The following is a 20,480-nucleotide window of genomic DNA, read 5'->3' as shown; positions in this document are numbered from 1 at the left end:
GTAGATGGGGTCATTAACAGGAAAAGATGGCCGAGGCTATAAATATGGCTTGGTCTGAACACCACAGGGCATCATCAGAGGTTGGCGGTGGAGTAGGCAAGTAGTGTGACCATCGGAGCATGGAGAGCCATTCCAGAGGCGGCCAGAAAATTCAAGACTGGACATGGAGTTAGGAGCCAACAGTGTATCCAAGACTGAGCTTAACAGGCACTGCCGGCTTGTCAGAACTGAGCTTTATTGCCTCACAGTATAGCTTTTACTCAGAGAGATGCTTAAAGGGCTGGATCAATCCCCAGCAGGGTCTCTTTAGAATCTGGGAGGTCTTCAAGCCAGTCCATAAAAGCCCTAACATGGCTTTTATAAAACCCGAGTGGTCATGAGGAGTGTGTGTTTTCCGTGGAAAATTTATCTCAAATACCAACTTGAGTACCAGAAACACTCAAGTGGGTACCTAGTAAATGTCCAACATGACCCACACAGTTGTAGATACAGTATCTTATGTATGTCTCCTAGCAGATCAGTGAGCTATGGATTCTTCTTCCTGATTTAAAGAGGAGGAAGTGATGCTCAGAGAGGGTAAGTAACTGGGTCAGACTCACTGAGACTCAAACCCACATGCTCTGACTCCACAGTCCGTCCTTTCCCATTCTTCCACACTGCCTCGGAACCGTTGGTGGCAGTGGTGGTGGAGAGGACTGTTCCTACCTGTAGGCAGGCTGGCCAGGGAAAAGCCCCGGTTACCAGAACATCTATGAATGACGATGGTACTTTGAGTCAGGTCTGCCTTGTATCTCACTTGCTTCTTCTCCACTGAGCCTTCTCTAGAGAAGATGGTTAGATGAAAGGGACAGATTGGAGGCCTGTGTGATCAGGTTAAACCTTGAAATTACCAGAGAAAGACCACACTGTTCAGTCCACAGTACTCAGGCTGGCCTAGAAACACAGTGTGACGCAGCCAGTGTCATCTCAGCTGCCCAGCTCCCTGGGAGAATCTTCCCAGGGGCACAATGACGCCCCTATTCGGGCAAAGGCTACCAGACTCAGCCTTCCATTGCAGCTCAGGGATGTCTTCCCTTAAATTTGCTGCAGATGGGGGAAATCTGGGAGTTTCTGAAATGGCCCCCGTTTCTTTCCCCAACCCCTAAAGTTAGCAGAAGATCATTCCAGAAGAAAAATGGTCCCCGTTTTTCTTTCCCCAACCCCCAAAGTTGGCTAAGAATTGGGCAGGCTTTCCTGAGGGGTGAGTTGTAAAAAAGGCCATTGATTTTGAAGTTCCATAGTCCTGGGTTCCAGTTTGACTATGCCACTTACTGGCTGTGAGTTTGGGCAAGCTATCCCACCTCTCTGAGCCTCCATTTCCCCATCTATAAAATAAAAAAAATAATAATGATGGTAACGACTTCTAAAGCATACAGTGTTTACTATGACCAGGCAGAGTTCTGAGAACTTTATGGTATATCTTATTTACTCTTTAAAACAACCCTACGAGGCAGGTACTTTTATTTTCCCTAGTTCACAGGGGAGTAAAATGAGGCACAGGGAGATGAAGTATTAGGTTGGTGTAAAAGTAATTGTGGTTTAAAAGGTTGAAAGTAATTGCAAAAACCGCAATTACTTTTGCACCAACCTAATAATTTGTCTAGGGCCACACAGCTTCTTGTGGTGAAGTCGGATTCCAACCTCGGCTCTAAACTTCCCATGTGGTGATCATGGAGCTACAATGTCCAGTCCAGTGCCTATCGTGGAGACGAGACTCAACAAATGTTTGTTTTCTTCCTTTGCTTCCTCCTCATAATGAAGGAATGTCAAGGCTAGCCAGGCCAGTTATGGCAGATGGCCAGGGGAGCTGGAAATCAGGGGTTTGTTACTGGGATTTCCAGACTCTCTGGGAGAAAAGGCAAAGACGTCTATTTTGTTGTCCGAGGACCATTCCCCGGGCTTTCGAGTGCAGAAGAATGGGCAATGAGAGCTGCATGAACCTCTCTGCTCTGCTGGCTGCCCATTCACTGCTCTCACCAGCGTTACACCATGCAGCCCTCCTTTGCCACTTGGGACAGTCTTGTCTCAGGACCTGCTTTTCTCTAAGATAAGCCTAAGGAATCACTGCTGTATAGAATGCTGAATTTGGAAGAGGCCTCAGAGGTCATCTGATTCCCTCTAGGGCCTCCCCAGACTTTCCTTGACCATATATTCTGGCTCAGGGAGGGGAAGTGAGTCCAAAAACTTGAAAGAAGGGAACAAAGAAAGGAAGGAAGGACAGAAGAAGGAAGGAGGGAAGGACAGAAATGAGTATGTCTTGAGATTACGGTTGGTTGTGTGTTCACCACACAATGCCATAGGGGAAGGATATTTACTTTCACTTTACAGATGAGGAAACTGAGGCTCAGGGAGTTGAAGCAATTTTCCCAAAGCCACTGAACTAGTAAGTGGCAGAGCCAAGAACTAAACCCTATCTGTCTCCTTCACTCTCCCATATGCTTTCCAACATATCACAACCTGTAGTTGAGAACTGATCTGGTTCTGGAACCCACATCTCAACTTCCTGTCCATTGTACATGCACCATGCTCTTGTCACACACACCCCAGTGACTCCTAATTACCACTGAGGTACAGGATTTAAGGTCTCACCTTCAATGCCAGGCTTCAGAGCATGACCAGTAAAGGCCAATTCTCATACACCTGGACAGTGTCTCCCATTGAGCCTCTATGAAAAGAGGGGCAGGCGTTGCCGGGCGGACACTGCCAAGAAATATGTTCTCAGGACGTCCCTTGAACCCATCTACAGCGTGGGAGTCAGTGTGGGAGGGAGGAGAATGGAAGGCTCTGCATTCAAAGTGATCCGGGTGTGAATTTGGGTTCTGCCATATCCTAGCTCTGTGATTTGCGGCACGATATTCAAATTAGTGTAAGTCTCCCTTTCCTCGACCGTAAAATGAGGGAATGGTGCTCAATTACAGAGAGCTATAGGGAAAGTTAAATGAGGTTGTATAAATAAATGTCTAGTATGCGACTGGCACACAGGAAGGACTCAGTGACTATTGGCTCCCTTCTGACACCCATTGTTGACATGAGAAGTACATTCAATATTTTGCCATGTGGAAGGGAGCACCTAGAATGTTTGTTTCTGTCTATCTCTCTTCCTTTCCTGTCTTCCTTTCCCTTCAAGTTCCATCCTCCTCCCAGTCTCGAGTTGCTAGGGAGCAGGATTATTCAGACCCAACCCCTACAAGTTTCATGACCTATGGACACATCTCAGAGCCTCTGTTTCTTCATCTAGACAGATCTAGAGAACCAGGTAACCAAAGATTTAATTGAGAGAGGAAAAACAAAGTTGTTTCCTTCATACCTGAGTCTGTGGGTTCCCCTTCTAGTGCTTTAGGGATGGAAGGGAAAGGTCACTTTGGAACGTGCTGACCCTGCCACCCAGAGAAACCCATTGTCCCCCTTCCAATCTATACATCCCGGGACAGGAGAAAAGGAACAGACATGCCTGGCTTAGAAATCTTAGGGGCCATTTTAGAGAGTGAAGAATTTGGAGTGTGTAGAGTGTGAGTATGTGAATGTGACTGAGTGTGTGTGTGCATATGTGTGCAAAGCGGAGTCACGTTTGGGTTTTCTGCAAGTGTTAGCTGTTCTGATTCTCCTGGCCCGGCTCAAGATGCCACCTAGATGGGTGGGGGGCCCGGAGCACCCAAGCGGTAGGACCAGAGGACAGGGTTCACGCTATAGTTTCTTTGTACCGATGCACGTGGGCGGGCTGGGCTGCCAGAAGAATCTGTTCTCAATCTTCACACAGCTGATCTCTGCGCTCCCCTGCAGGGCATAGCCAGGGTGACACTGGAACAACGTGGAGTCGCCAGCTTCCCAACTGTCACCACTCCGGCTCCCATTCTGTGGGACCCCAGGGTCATTGCATGCTGTTGCTGTGGACACTGAGACAAAAAACAGAAGAGGAAGTGGGGTTGCCTAACTGTCTGCTGGACAATGAGGCTTCAGTGCATCACTCTCATTGACTTAACCACTTCCGTCACCAGCGCCACTGCCGGTATCTCCCTCACCTCCCACCAGTGCCATCAGCTGTGGCAACAGGGCCACCACCTCCGTTCTCACCCCCATTACAGTCACTACTGTCACCACCACTTGGCCCATACCCGTTCTACCAGTTTCTTCACCATCCCCGTCATCTACCTGTCATGAGAAACTACTACGAGGGAAGCGTGATTGCGCGGCTATGATTGCAGAATTGAGTTCAGTTTGATTGAACGATACAAGCCTTGTTCCACACATAAGCTTTACAATTTTGTATAATGTGGCTAACATGATCAGTATGAGGGAGTGACAAGATAATTAAGTAAAAACTCCAGATTCAATTAGAAGGGACTGCAAAGGAGTTTGGAAGTCAGCTGCCTGAGCACTGAGCTAAAGTTGCATGGAATCACTCAGTCGGGTGAAAGCCATATTCTTACTCCCATAGCAAACAAGCAAAGATCAGTCAGACTGGAACCAAAGAAAAATGTGATGTTGTAACAAAGTAGAGTTCAAAACAAATACATGTATCTGAGATGTATTAAAAATTAAAAAACTCAGGAATTTGGGCGATGTGTCTCGTCTAAGACCTAAGCTAGTGTGATACAGAGCAGGTGTTTTAAAAGTGAACACCAAATGAATGATGGAAGGTAGGGATAGATGAATAAAAGAATGAGTGAGTGAATGTAGCATGAGAAAATGTACGAAAGGAAATGGTACAAGAGAACGTCCAAAGAAAGGATTCTGAGACAGCAGCAACAGTACCCACAATCCCCACTTCTGTCATTGTTCACAGACCGGTCGGTGGCCCCAGGGACAGAAAGTTCTGGAGGCCACAGAATCAGTAATATTCATTTGCTTGGAGGGTCAGTGTCTCTTAAAATTTTGGGAAAAATAACTTACACTAAAACGAATGAATTTATTATGGAGTAGAATGTAAAATTCATATTGTTCTTAAGCAAAAACATGAAGCCTCAAAGAGATTTTATGCTTCCTAAACCTTCCAGATCTTCTGAAAATATGCATTTATTTATTCACTTTCTTCTGCTATTAGGAGGACTTCGGTGGAAAAGTGAGAAGCACCAGCCTAGGACAATTGTACACACTCATACACGAATTATAAGATCTAGGATTGTGAAGACGAGTCGGAGTTATAGTATCTAATACTTTACATGCAATAACCCCTACACAAGCATACAACAAACAAGGTCCACAGCCAAATCTGGCTCTATGCCTGTTCTTGTAAATAAAGTTTTATTGGCACACAGCCATGCTCATTTGTTTATATATGGTCTGTGGCTGCTTTGGGGTTACAATGGCAGAGTTGAGTTGTTATGACAGAGATCATATGGCCCACAAAGCCTGCAATATTTACTATCTGGGTTTTTACAGAAAGAGTTTGTTGTCTCTCGGTATATATGGTGTCCTATCTGAAGCCCTTCTCTTTTGAGATCACACTTTAAAATCCATCCTCTGCTTTTATCCAGTTTTCATGATTAACACTATTCCTGATCTGCTATCACTCTGCTCCAGCCACATTTGTAAAAATCTTCCAACACAGCAAGCTCAGTCCCTTCCTCACGTCCCCCCAGAACCTTTGCACTTGCTGGTCCTTCTGCCAGAAATGATGTCGATATAGATCTTTTTATGTCAGCTCCATCTTACTCAGTTTTCATCTCTAATATCATCTCCTCACACAGGCCTCTTTGGTCACGTCTCCTGGGCTTACCCCTGAACTCCCGTCCATAGATTTTATCACACTACCCTGTTTTGTTCTTTTCATAGCACCACCTGTAATAATCTCGCTAATTGATTGGTTTGCCTCTTTATTGTATATCACTTGTGTGTCTCTGCGGGAACAGAGACCTTGGCAGCTTTGCTTCCAACGGCAGCCCCAGGGCCCAGAACAGTACCCAGCACACAGAAGTGCTCAGGAAATATTTGCAGATTGAATAAATAAATGAACAAATCATCACCATCTGACACTGAATTTATTTATAAAGTCAAATAAGAATCAATCTTCTTCCTTCCCAATTAAAAACAGACTTAGCCTTCATCTCTAGCTTTCCAGTGTACTGTACACATGCAAATGACTCCTTGGAAGAAAAATAGCTCCCTGTTCGGACCATACTCAGAAAGATTATTTATATGGGAGGCAATGGAGTGCAATGATTAAGAGCCTGGATTTGGGAATCAGACACAGGGATATTGATCCAGGCTCTGCTACTTATTAACTAGACGACCTTGTGTGAGAAACTTCTCTGGGCTTCAGAGCCCACATTGGCAACCGGGATTAATAGTGGTGCCCAAACCTTAAGGTTTCTGTGAAAAGTGTAAGAGAGAATGTAGCAGAGAGCTAAGCGTGGTGCCTGCTCAATAGATGGCAGGGATTATGCTTCCCTCTCCCTTGGTGCTCCCCCTCACCTTGTTTGGTTCCCATTTTCTCTCTTTAATGCTCCTGTATTTGAGCTGCTTGGCAAAGCCCCCGGGGAAAGACTGGATCCACGTGGTACAGACAGGATGTTAGATGTTACACAGTCATGTTTACTTAATAAAGCCCAGCCTGCACTAATCGTCCCTGGCATTTCGGTACAATCCCCTGTCAAATACACACTATAAAGTTAACATGGGGTGAGCCACGCTCTCTTCCCCAGAGTAGTCCTGGTATTTGTTAACCAATGACAGCAACAGGGAAGGTGACCTTTCCTGAACCTCGGTTACACCCAGAACACTGGGCCAGGCTGTCACGGCCTTGCAGGGGTCCAGGCCACATAGCTTTGCCCACTCCCCGTTTGGTGAATCTAAGCAGCCCTCAGTGTGGCTTGCCCAAGGAAAGCCTGTGTGAGAGAAAACCTTCCATTGATTTGCTCCTGTCTTCATGTGCCCAGTTGTTTAATAAGCAGTGAGTGGGCACCGGCTGCATGCACTGTCTGTGGCGGTGTCCAACTGGCGCCACGTGGCCCCTGCCCTCTGGGAGCTTCGTGGGCGATGCGAGCTGGTGGCCCCCTCCCACAGAAAGCAGAGTGTCTGCAACTGATAACGTGCTGAAGAAACAGAAGTAAAGTGCCAGGCGTGCCACAGCCATGGCAATTTATTCTGAGTGGGGATATTAGGAAGAAGGGGAATCTGAGATGAATCTTGAAGGAGGACTAGTATTTCTAGGAGCTGGGACATGCATGAGAAAGCCGCTGAAGCTGCCGGGCCAAGGTGTGGCTCCTGAGGGTTTCCAGGGACTCTGTCCCACGTGGCGACACTGAGGAAGGACACCGTGGAGATCAGATAATGTAAATCCATGGAGAAACTTGTCAGAACAATGATGGGCTTTTTTTGGTTGTTGTTAAAGCCATACTCATCAGCTTGAGCAAAGTCAGGGAAAATACTTGTCTAGTTTAATTATTCACAATAGTCCTTTCCTCAGAGAGTGAACTGAGCCATGTCTTTAGCATTCTACCCTCCTTATTGCTGGAAGATCCTTCTATTGCTTAACCCAGCAATTTCCAAAGGTTGTTCCGTGAAATGCTAGTCTCTTGAGATGGCCCAGAAATAAGTCATCCATAGCCAAATCTGTGTGGGAACTGCGGTCTGCCAACACCTTCTGAATCTATCTGCATTAGCAGACCCGAAGTTCCGAGAGGTCCCAAATGACAGATGACCTCGGTAGGTCTGCCTCAACCTAAGCAACCTTCCCCATATTACCTGATCATGCAAACCTCTTTTTCCTGCAATACCAATGAACAGCCTATGGAATTTCAGGGAACAGAGGTTAGGAAATGCTTATCAAAAATGACTCCCTTGTTGACCCATGCCAGGACCCTAATCTGAGACAAGTTCAGTGTTACTCAGGGGTCGCCAGGGACTCTCTTCACGGGGGAATGGGTGTCAGGATTTCAAGTAAGAAGACTCCCAATGAGCCCTACCAGGAGCTATTCCTCACTAGGCTGGAAGCCTGCATGAGTGTTAAGTGGGCAAATTAATGAGTATAAATGAACTTGATCCTGGAAACTCCCATCTGCCCCCCCCCCCCACTGCTAAATGCTCATCTCTATGGATTAGATGGATCATAAAAGAGCTAGAGGTAGGGTCTGTAACCCCATTACAGCCTCACTCGTGCCAGAGATACGCCCCATCACCCTTAGCTGATACACCAACCTGGTGAGAGTGTGGCGGCAAAGGCACAGCACTGGTGCCACGCGGATGTGCTCTGGAATCGCCATGGAAACCCCCCTCACACAAACAGACCGTGGAGTAAAGAGATGGTAATGAAGACAGCTGCTGCATAATAAACATAAGCCCAAGCCGAGGCAGAGTCACTTGTGCAGGGAGATGAGTGATGGAAGAGGCACTTCAGAGGAGAAGAGATTAGGCATCGCAGGGAGAGGCAGGACCAATCATATAAATTATCTAATATTGGGACTTGATGTTTGAGCATTGCCCATTTTTGGTAGCTCTTTGTCATGCTCCTCCATAATTGGCTACGGCAGTACATAATTAATTGAATTTAGATTACTCACATTTGGCTTCCAGACCTTTACTAAGCTAAGAACCAGAGCATGTGCCCTGTCAGATCAGCTCTTCCCTAACTACACACCACACCCCTGTCGACTTGTATGTCCCCCACATCCCTCCACGCTCGTGTTTCAGCCACAGTGGGCGACCCTCCACTTCTGAAACCATTATCCTGCCTCTGCTCTTGTTCCTGTGCTCTTTGCACCCACGATGCCCTTTTCTCTCTATTTCACCTAAAAGGGGTCCACAAAGTGCTCCAAAATCCAACTCAGTGGCCACACCAACTCCATGTCACAGCTGACTACTCACTCTTTGAAAAACTGTCTTTGTTTCCTGTAACTTCTACTCATCTGCAGGTCTGAGCTCGGGCATCACCTTTCCTTGAACTCCAAGGTGAGCGCCACAGTTTATATTTTGCCCTCCAGACACTTACCAACTTGTATGTGAGTGTCTAGTACCCTGCCTGTCTTCCCCGCTGCCCCCACCACCGAGTAAACAAAGCACGAATACTGGAACAAGCACTTATCCTGTACCAGACACATAGCAGATGTCCGATAAATAGCTTTACACGAGTGGAGAGATGGAGGAAAGGAGGGACTCGAGGGAGGCAGAAGTGAGCTGGTGTCATGCAGCAGGACAAATGGAGAGGGGCTGGCAGAAGGCAGGCACAGACCTGAGAACTGAATGGCAAAGCCCTGCTTGCTGGTGAAGAAGTCGGTGCTGAACTGCAGGACGACCGAGTTGAAGGTGCTGTGCAGGTCCCTGGGCAGGGCCGGGCCACTGAGCTCCTTCAGCAGGACCCCACTCTCCACAGGCCCATCCCAGATGCGCAGCACGTCATGGACCTCCTCCGTGTCGAACACCAGGAAGTGGAGCCTGCATGGAGAGAGGAGGCAGGCAGTCGGACGGGGCTCAGCCCCTTCTTTCCAGGCGCTTCTGGGCAGGGAAGGTCCTAAACCTCAGAAAGGCTTGCAGGAAGGAAGAGCAGTCATTGTCTGGCAGCATAACTCCCATCCAGCCTGCTCCTCCCACTGCAGTTACCAGCAATGGAGACAAGGGTGAAGGGTGTGGAGTGTGTGCATCTTTTTTGTTATTATGACCTTCATGTTGCCACCGTCAAATCCCACCCGTCCCTTCAACTCTACACAGCCCCAGACCTCACTCTTGTGTCCATATCCATATCCTTCTAGATTGGAAGGCGGAAGCTGGGTCCCCAGTGGGAGAAGGTAGGGTCTAGGTTAGACAAAGGGTAGAGGGGAAAAACAAATAATCAAAATCCCAGCAAGTTATTTTGTGGATATTGCCAAACTGCTTCTAAAGTTTATCTGGAAAGGCAAAAGACCCGGAACAGCCAACACAGTGTCGAAGAAGAAAAAAGTTGGAGGATTGACGCCACCTGATGTCAAAACTTACTATCAAACTACAGTAATCAAGACAGTGTGGTATTGGTGAAAGAACAGACAAGTAGATCAATGGAAGAGAATAGAGAGCCCAGCAATAGATACCATATAGTCAAGATCTTTGACAAAGGAGCAAAGGCAACACAATGGAGCAAAGATCGTTCCTTCGACAAATGGTGCTGGAACAACTGGACATCCACATGCAAAAAAAATGACTCTAGACACAGACCTTACAACCTTCACAACAAATTAACTCAAATGAATCACATACTTAAATATAAACATAAAAGGAAAACTCCTAGAAGATAGCACAGGGGAAACCTAGATGACCTTGGGTATGGTATGGCTTATTAGATACACCAAAGACACAATCTATGAAAAAACAACAACTGATAAGCTGGAAGTCATTAAAATTAAAAATTTCTGCTCTGCAGAAGTCACATCTGATAGAAAACTGGTATCCAAAATATGCAAAGAATTCTTAAAACTCAACAACAAGAAAACAACCTGATTAAAAAATAGGTTAAAGACCTTACCAGACACGTGACCAAAGAAGATATGCAAAAACCAAATAACTATATGAAAAGTTGCTCCACATCACATGTCATCAGGGAAATGCAAACTCAAACAGCAATGGGACATCCCTACACACCTATTAGCAAGGCCAACATCCGAAACACTGACACCCGCAAACGCTAACGAGGGTGTGAAACCACGGGGACTCTCACTCATTGCTGGTGGGAATGTGAAACAGCCACTTTGGAAGACAGTTCAGCAGTTTCTTACAACATGAAACATACTCTTACGATATGATCCAGTCATCGTACTTCTTGGTATTTATCCAAATGAACTGAAAACTATGTCTACACAAAAACCTGCACTTGGATATTTACAATGTTTTTTCATAATCGCCCACACTTGGAAGCAACCAAGATATCCTCTAGTAAGTGAACAGAAGAATACAGTGTGGTACATCCAAAAAAATGGAACATTATTCAGCACTAAGAAGAAATGAGCTACTAAGCTATGAAAAGACCTGGAGGGACCTTAAATGCATATTACCAAGTAAAAGAAGGCATTCCGAAAAGGCTACTTACTGTATGACTCCAACTATAGGACATGCTGGAAAAGACAAAACTACAGAGACAGTAAAAGATCAGTGGTTGCCAGGGGCTGGGTCAGTGGGAGGGATCAATGGGTGGAACCTGAAGGACTTTTAGGGAGGTGAAAATACTTTTAGGACACTACCACGGTGAACGCGTGTCATTATACATTTGTTCAAACCCATGGAATGTACGACACTGAGAGTGAACCCTAAGGCAAACTACGTACTCTGGGTGATAATGATGTATCAGTGGGGGTTCATCAACTGTAAAATGTACCTCTGGTAGGGGAGGCTGACAATGGAGGAGGCTGCGCAAGTGTGGGGCTGAGGGTATCTGGAAAATCTCTGTGCCTTCCTCTTAATTTTGTCGTGAACATAAATCTACACCAGAAAAACTAAGTCTGATTTTATACTGAGGTGAGTTTATACCTCAGTTTCCCCAGAGCAGAACTCGGGACATTAGCTATACACAGGCTTGCCTTAGATAATCCCTGACAACCTAGAGGCCAGGCAGGGATCTCCATGTGTGGGGTGCCTGCTGGCCACAGACCGAAATCAGTAGGAGCCTAAATTCTTCCAGAACAAAATGGTTCTGGCTGCCAAAGCTGCCTTGGTTATGAGCCTGTGTAACTCTCTCTCTTCTAATCAATTTGTATTTTAGAATAATCTTAGACTTACAGAAAAGTTGCACAGATGATCCAGGGAATTCCCATAGACCCCTCATCGTGTCTCCCACTGTTAACATCTTACATTCCTCTGGTATATTTGTCACAGCTAAGAAACCAACACTGGTACTTTACTGTGAATTCAACTCTAGAATTTATTTGGATTTACCCAGTTTTTCCACTGATGTCCTTTTCCCAGGCTCCAATCCATTCATCACTATCTCCTTTTAAAAATACCTTTTTAAATTATAAAAATAAGACGTGTTCAAGGCAGAAAAAGGCAAACAATATATAGATGTATTGGATATTTAAAAAGTCTCTCTCACACAAACCAATCTGTTCTCCAGTGCTTTTCACTTCATATTATTAATAGTTTTGGTGCATATCCTTCCAGACTTTTACTCAATGTGCACACACATATTGTCCCCCGCAAATGGAACCATATTTTACGTATTTTTATAACTTTCTTTTTTCACTCAATACTATATTATAGACATATACATTCATTTTTTTCTACAGCAATGGACATTGTTATATATTTCACTATTGTTATAATTTACCTTAGTCTCCCATCTTTATGTAGCTTTGTACATTTCTGCTAATATTTCAGTTGACTTGGAGAAATACTTTATTTGGGAGGAAAGGGTATACATTTTTTAAATGTCGATAAATTGTTCTCTTAAGTAACTGTATCAATTTACATTCCCATTGTGACTCTTTTCGCTAAACTTCACCTCAACAGCATCAAATAACACGTTGTAAATATATTCTATATTAAAATCTTGCCCATCGGCTAACCCAACATGGAATCTCACCATTTTGTGTTTTAAGCTTAGATAATGTAGTAAGGTTGTGTATCTTTGCATATATTTATTGGCCATTGGTATTTCTTCATCTCCTTTATCCATCTCAATGGAGTAATGTGTCTTTTAAAATTCTATTTCTACATTATTTTTATCTATTATCTTCATAAATTTGACTCCTCCTTGGCATTTATTAGTCTGTACTTCACTTATTCATTGGTTGACAACTCATCTCCCCACCTAGAAGATAATGGTCACGAGTGTGGGACCAAGTCTTGTTCCCTTTCGCCTCAGTGCCTCGGACATGGCTGACACTTTGGATGGTGCACAGGAATACCTGTGGGAAGACACTAGTGACTGAATAATCCAGGTTCTCAGCAGTGGTTTGAAATGTTACCTTGGCTGGGGGCGGGGGGGTCTGACTGTAGACTCTCTTCTCAGTTCCAGGGAACCCTCCTTTGCCTCTATTGGATTCTATTTGTGGCACCAGGAACACAGCTACTCAGTTGATTGTCATAGTCTCATATTTTGATATTCTTACAGGGCCAGTGGCCGTTCATGTTTTCCCCAGAATTTCTTAGCGAATTTCCCAAATTCATCCTTTTAGGTGAGCTTTACAGTTATCATTGGACACACGGATTGATTAACTGGGGCACGTTGATATCTCTGTGTTACTTCTTTTCCGCAGCCAGGAACACTGTAGATATCTTACCTCATTTAGGGCTTAGTTTATGTGCTTCGGTGAAGTTTTATGGCTTTCTTCTTTGTTACATTTCTTACTCATGTTTTGGTTTTGGCTCCATTGTGAACGGGATTTAATTTTTAGTTACATACTTATTGTTGGATATACATATATATGTGTGTGTATTTCTTATTTTCAGTCACCAGTTAATTCTAATAGGATTCAAGTGACTCTCTTGGATTTCCTGGGTGGGCCCTGTTACAGATACAGGCGGAGATTCCTCAGCACCAGAAGCTGTGTGGGTTTTCTCAATGGTTGTGTTCTAGTTCCCCTGGCAGGCCTCTCCTCTGAGGGTTTCCAACTGAGTGAAGACAGATGGGCTTCTCTTCAAGGCATTTAGCAGGGAACAGCCTGGCAGACTGGGGCCCCTCACGGGGGAGAAGGAGCTCCCCAAGAATCCGAGCAAACAAGAGTACTCCCTGCCATGCCAAGCATCCCCCTTCCTTCTCTGCCTTCTCCATGGTGCTCAATGCACTGTGAAATCGGCAGCCAAACATAGGAGCAGATCAAGTGGTAAGCACTGCCCTGCGGCTGCTGTACACGCACGAAGAAGACAGGTTCGTGTGGGCTGGACTTGTCAGTGAAGGAAGAAGGAAATGAGACTTGAAGTTTGGGTGGCATGTAAAGAAGTGTGATTTCTTTGGATTTAATAACATAAGACAAGACCTGGAGGCAGAGGTGAAGGTGCCTGGGAAGACAGGTGACCCCCACACTGGAATTCAGGTACTGTTAGGATGGCATAGAGAACAGAGTTGGACTCAGAGAGGGAAAATAATGAGGGCCTCAGAATTAGCTACAGGAGTTTGGGTTTTAGCCTCTGCCAGCTAGAGACTGACTGAAGTCCCTGAGGGTGAATAATTGAACGAATGAGTCGATGAATGAATGGAATGCCAGGAGGACCAGTCTGACAGGAAGTTGTGAAAAGAGACACTATAAAGACTAAATGGAAATAAGACAAAACGTGTTTATAAAACAACCACTGTCATAAGGCACTTTCACATTATCCCATTTAGTCCTCGCCACACCTTTATTTTGTGAGTAGTATCATCGCCATTTTCAGAAATCAGAATACTGAGGTTCAGAGAGGCTCCCTAACTTGCCCAGGGTCAGACCTGGCTGGAAAGCGAACTGGAATTACAGTATGACATTACCGTGCAGGTCAGACGTCAGTGCGTCCCTGATGATGCCGCCCACACCTCCAAAAGGAGGAGGTTGTGGCCGAGAGCCAGGCATACGCGGGAGAGACCGCATCTGTAATCCGTCGTTTACATGGACGGATTAACCCTACACAAGGGTTAAGGGCTGGTATCAAGACCGTGAATGAGAAACTCCACTGCACTGCATTCAGCTTAGCTAACCTGATAATCAGACAAAGTCAAAGGCATGGCATTGATGAGGTCACGAGACGTGGCAGGAGGTTAGAGGAGGGAGCCCGAGGTCCTTTGCACGAAGAAACAATGCACCTTGGCAACCGCAGGACGGATCCTGTGATAATATGAAAGGGCCTTGTCCACAGTGGTGGTTCTATCCACACGTTTCCTTTCATTTGCACTTAGTCTTCATAGGCTCTCTTTTTACAACCTCCAGACCCCCTAATACATTCATTTATTTAAACAATGCCTACGCGCTGGGTGCTGGGAGATAATGGTGAAGATGACAGACAGGGTGTCATTTTCCAGTTGTTCCTGGAGATGGGCAATACTCCCACATACACAAACATTAAGAGATTATCAGCTGTGGCAAATGCAGTGAAGGAAACAGCAGCTGAGATATAGTAATTGCGTTAGATAGAGTGGCCGGGAAAGACCTCTCTAAGGAGGTGACATTTAAGGAAGATGAGAGGCTCAAAGGGAGCCGGCCATGTGACAAGCGGGGCGGAGGAAGAGGTGAGATGAAGCTTTCTGTGTAGAAAGGGCAGGGTGTGCAGAGGTGCCCCCCAGGGAAACAACCTGGAGCATTTGAGCAACAGGAAGGCCCCCGAGGCTGTCACTGGGCCAAGAGAAGCAGGCAGAGGCCAGGTCAGGAGGGGCCCTGTGGGTCGCGGAAAAGTTGGATTTCATTCTACGGGCTAAGGGAAGTAAGTCATTAAAGAATTGTGCGCTGAGGCTGGACCGAAGCCGATTTACAATGAGGACCACTCCTGCTGCCCAGATGAGAACAGACTGGCAAGAGCGAGAATGGATGCAGGGAGGTTAGCTAGGTGGAGTCTAGTGACCCCTTTTGTTATAATATAAATCCTTAATGATGGCCAGTGAAGAGTTACTTTGCCACACCAACTGCTTTTCTGCAGACTCTTATGGATGACTTTTCTCATCTTACAGAAGTCAAAGTCTATAAAATGCTAATTAGACATTCTGACGGACAGGGATAATTTTGGGCTCAAACAGACATTTGGGTTTGCCTGAGCAGCTCTCCTGCAGGTGACCATCTGGTCTTCTTCTGGCTTTTGAAGCACTGAAAAGGGTACTTCAGGACCCCAGCCCCACTGCCCACAACAAGGTGTTCCTTCCTGTTGATGCCTTGCTTGCTTGTAAGTGTGTGTGTTTCTTTGGGCCACAGATACAACACAGGCGAGAGGGATGAAGTGTGCAGTGTGTCAAGCTCTGTGTTGAGAGCTGTGGAAATACGGGAGGCTCTGTCTTGCTTATTGAAAGAGACACACAAAACATAACACTATGTGCAATAGGTACTAAGAGAGTGGAGACATAAAATGCTATTGAAATAACCGGAGGAGGAAGAGAACTAAACATTTCTAGAAAAATCTATATGCCAAGTGCTTTATGTACGTGGTCTAACAGCCTTATAAAACCCCTGCAATTTAGAGTCTATTTTCTCCATCTTGCAGATGGGGGAACTGAAGTCCCCAGGGGTTAACTCACAGGGAGTGGGTTGGGGTGGGGTAGTCCATAACGACTAAGGGTCAGAGGCAGTATTCAAACCATCTGCCGGGTACCAAAGGCCTTATTCTTATAACATCTTCTTCTGATTAAGAGAGGCAAGGAAAAATTCAAGGAGGAGGTGTCTTTGACACTGTTTTGAAGAAAGAAAAGAAAAGCATGAGGAAATTGGGAGGGGAGGACGATCCCAAGCAAGGGACCAGCATATAGAGAGGCATAAAATGTGTAACTGGCCTTCCTGGATCCAAAGTTGCTCCCACTTTTTCCATCCACCTTTCCCACCAGGGATTATTTCGTGTGATAAAATGCATCGTCCATAATACTAACAGTCATGAACCTTTATGCACCAAATGACCTAACAAGAAAACATAAAGCAAAATCTGTTGGACATACAAGGAGAAACAGAGTCGTAGAGACTTTAACGCATCTCTCTTAGTCAAGTGAAAATAAATAAATAGAACCAAAATGTAATTTGTTTTGGTGATTTTACCATTTATTCATTTTATACTACGTATCAGGATCAGTGCTAGGCACTTTATGTGTGATATCATTTGCAATAAACCTCTTAGTCACGCTCCTGGGTAGATGATCTTACTGCCCTTTTATCAAGGAGCAAACTGAGGCTCTGCAAGGTCTCCGAATCAGCTGTCACAAAATTGGTACTTGAACCCAGGTCTTTGCCTCCACAGCCACTGTTTTTGCCACCTCTTTATGTAGCCTCTTCAGTCGGCAGAGCCTTTCATTTATAGAAAACATTTCTTCCAAGAAGGACAAAGATGCATCTGCCTCTCAGAATCCCTGACATCTTCAGGGCAGGTTCTGGCTAATGATAGGCAGTCACGGAGTTTTCATTTACAGGGTGATGGTGAAGAGAAGGCAGCTGGCCCAAGGTCACCTTTTGGAACCACATATCTGACCCAGTCGTTGTTTCTCTTTCCCAACAGACTTCCTAGGGGACACACCGAGTCCTCATGAGCGGCCCCGGTACCTTCTCCCGCTCCTCTCACCCTTCACCCATTTTCTTATTCTCTGGCTTGGGGGACTTCACTCTGCCTGGAAGGTTCCTACCCTGCACATACCCTCATACCACTTGCAGTGGGTTGAACTGTCTCCCCCCGAAAGACAAGCGCGAGTTCTAACCCCTAGTATTTGTGAATGTGCAGACGTCATCAAGTTAAGATGAGGTCATACTGGATTGGGGTGAGCCCTAAATCCAAGGACTCACGTCCTTATACGAGAAAGGAGAGGATGATGTGAAGACACTGAGGAGAAGCAGGGAAGGAGACCATGTGAAGGCGCAGGCAGAGATGGGAGAGACGCATCTACAAGCCAAAGAATACCAAGGATTGCTGGCAACCACCAAAACCTCAGAGCCATGAGACAGGTTCTTCCCCAGAGTCTTTAGAGGGAGCACGGCCCAACTGACACCTTGATTTTGGACTTCTAGGCAGTGGAACTGTGAGAATTTTCTCACGGAAAGATTTTCCTTAGTGACGTTGGAAATGACAATAAGAAAATAAGACTTGTTTTACAAAATGCATCCCACTCTGAGCCAGGGAGCTGCAGACCAACAATTAAACCATGATCATAATAGCGGACAATAATAATTAAAGCATCGTGCTATCCAAAGACCAAAAACTGAGAAGACAGCCCAAAGCCCAAAGCAAGCATTGGTGTCCAGAGCAACATTAGGGGTCTTCTTTCCTGGGGCCAGCTGGTATACAACAGGAAAAAAAAAGCTTCTTTTGTTATGTTCATAGGTGCAAGAATGAACCAGCGCTTCAGGTCACAGAAGAAGCTGTGGGGTGACTGGCCGTCCGGGAGGTCAGGACACCGCACAAACGCCAAGACTTGGGCTAGTGCCTTGTGTTTCACTTGAACTTGCTGGGTGACCTTGGGCCAGCTGCCTTCTCTTCATCATCACCCTGTAAATGAAAACTCCGTGACTGCCTATCATTAGCCAGAACCTGCCCTGAAGGTGTCAGGGATTCTGAGAGGCAGATGTATCTTTGTCCTTCTTGGAAGAAATGTTTTCTATAAATGAAAGGCTCTGCCGACTGAAGAGGCTACATAAAGAGGTGGCAAAAACAGTGGCTGTGGAGGCAAGGACCTGGGTTCAAGTACCAATTTTGTGACAGCTGATTCGGAGACCTTGCAGAGCCTCAGTTTACTCCTTGATAAAAGGGCAGTAAGATCATCTACCCAGGAGCGTAACTAAGAGGTTTATTGCAAATGATATCACACATAAAGTGCCTAGCACTGATCCTGATATGTAGTATAAAATGAATAAATGGTAAAATCACCAAACAAATTACATTTTGGTTCTATTTATTTATTTTACTCACTTGACTAAGAGAGATGCGTTAAAGTCTCTACGACTCTGTTTCTCCTTGTATGTCCAACAGATTTTGCTTTATGTTTTCTTGTTAGGTCATTTGGTGCATAAAGGTTCATGACTGTTAGTATTATGGACGATGCATTTTATCACACGAAATAATGCCTTCTGTCCATTTAATGTTTCTCTTTTTTTTCTGGAATCTTACCTTTTTAAAGAAAAGCAATATTATGACCCTGCTTTTTGTTTATGTGTTCATGCTAATCCTTTGTCCCAAACTTTAATTTTTAATATTTTGTTGTTTTTCCAGCAGTATTTTTTTTCCTTTACTTACCCTCAGAATCTTTTCCTTGCAATATGGAAGTTTAACCTGTGGGCACTAGCTAATGGTCCCTTACGGCTCCCTCCCTGCCCACAGGTGGGTTAGTAATTGCCCCACATGGAACAACAGAGGCTTCCTTTCCCTATGTCACCATCTTGGGGCCTGTCTCTGGCATGCCCCACACATCCTTCTGCCCACTCCTTTGGCAGACCCTTTGCCCAGCATCTGAGTCTTACACTCTGTTCTTCTACTTGACCTTGGGTCTTTGTTGATCCTTCAACCAGGTCTCAGACTATAGTTCTCCTTTGCTCTGGGCCGTGTGTCCATGGACCTTCCCACTGCCCTGACAGTCCTGAGCTCCTATAACCTTGGCCTCTCCGGGCCTGCCTCTTCTACTCCCTTTCCTTTCTACCTCACACAGTAGGGTGGACAGACAAAAGTGAATACACTTATTATTCGAACTGACATGTTTGTTCTCAGTGGCAGTGATGATGTTATGTGTTCACCGACTCCCGTTTCCTTCTCCTTCTAGACAAACCTCCCTTGGAATTAGGTGAGCTGTGAAATGTGTTCTGGTCGGTGGGGTGTGGGAGGAAGACCCGACTCTTAAAAAGCATTGTTCGATGATCTCAGGCTTTCTCTCTTCCCTCCTCAGCTGGCCAGATGTGAGGACACACAGGAGAACTGCGAGGCTCTCACATGAAAGGGGCCTAGAGCCTTGAATTACTTTGTGGAAGAGGCCCTGCCCCACTGCAGACTGGCATTCTGTGAAGTGAGTAAAAAAATCAACCCTGACTGTGTTAAAACATTGAGGTTCGGGGGTTATTTCTTAGGTCCGTTAGCCATGACTGCGAATACAGGCTTATTTCCATCATCCTATTTTATGCTTGTTATCTATTATATTTTCTTGCATTTCCTTTTTTCTTTTTGCAACGTTTCTTAGTCTTCACACTTCCTTCAGTGACTTGCAAAGGATACATTTTGTTTTTAATTCTACTTGAAGCATCGTTAAACATTTTTAAAAATACTCCTACAGTTGCATTTTTGTTTAATTATCAAATTTAAGAAAAATAATATACCATTTCACTCTCCCTTATGTAAGACAGAACATCTAAAAAGATTTTACTTTCCCCTGTGTCTTGCCCCAACTATCCAACCACTGACAACGTATCATCGGGGACTACGGACTCAAATGAAAGATCATCTTTCTTAAGCATCTCAGTAGGCTAAAAATTATACATCTGTTTTAGTTTCCTGTGGCTGCTGTAAGAAAATGCTCCAAACTTGGTGACTTAAAAAAACATTCTTTCAACATTCTAAACAGACGCCAGGTGTCTGAAATCAGTATCGCTATGCTGAAATCAAGGTGTCGGCTGGGCTGCGCTCCCTTTGGAGTCTCTAGAGGAGAATCTACTCTTGCCTCTTCCAACGTCTGGTGGCTGTTGGCATTCCTTGGCTTGTGGCTGCATCATTGCAATCTCTGTGTTTGTCTTCATATCACCTTTTCCTCTGTGTGTATAAAACCTCCCTCTGTTTTCCTCTTATAAGGATACGTGTGACTGCATTTAGAACACACCCAGATAATGTAGCAAAATCCTTAACTTAATCACATCTTGCAAAGAGCCTTTTTCCAAATAAGGTAACGTTGACAGGTTCCAGGTATTAGGACCTGAGATCTT

At 45.1% G+C, this 20,480-nt stretch overlaps 1 protein-coding gene across 1 annotated transcript in view; it reads right to left on the bottom strand.

Moving 5' to 3' along the window:
* The window catches only part of CSMD2 (CUB and Sushi multiple domains 2), a 579,318-nt gene that overhangs the window by 132,506 nt on the left and 426,332 nt on the right, over positions 1-20,480 (bottom strand). Inside the window, 2 exon segments of the mRNA XM_081055778.1 lie at positions 3,741-3,932; positions 9,206-9,408. Coding sequence (XP_080911904.1) covers positions 3,741-3,932; positions 9,206-9,408 — 395 coding nt within the window.

Source organism: Rhinolophus hipposideros (assembly GCF_964194185.1).
Source record: "Rhinolophus hipposideros genome assembly, chromosome: 8".
NCBI lineage: Eukaryota > Metazoa > Chordata > Mammalia > Chiroptera > Rhinolophidae > Rhinolophus > Rhinolophus hipposideros.
Note: the sequence above shows the minus strand (reverse complement) of the source record. Positions and strands in the feature narration are given on the sequence as shown.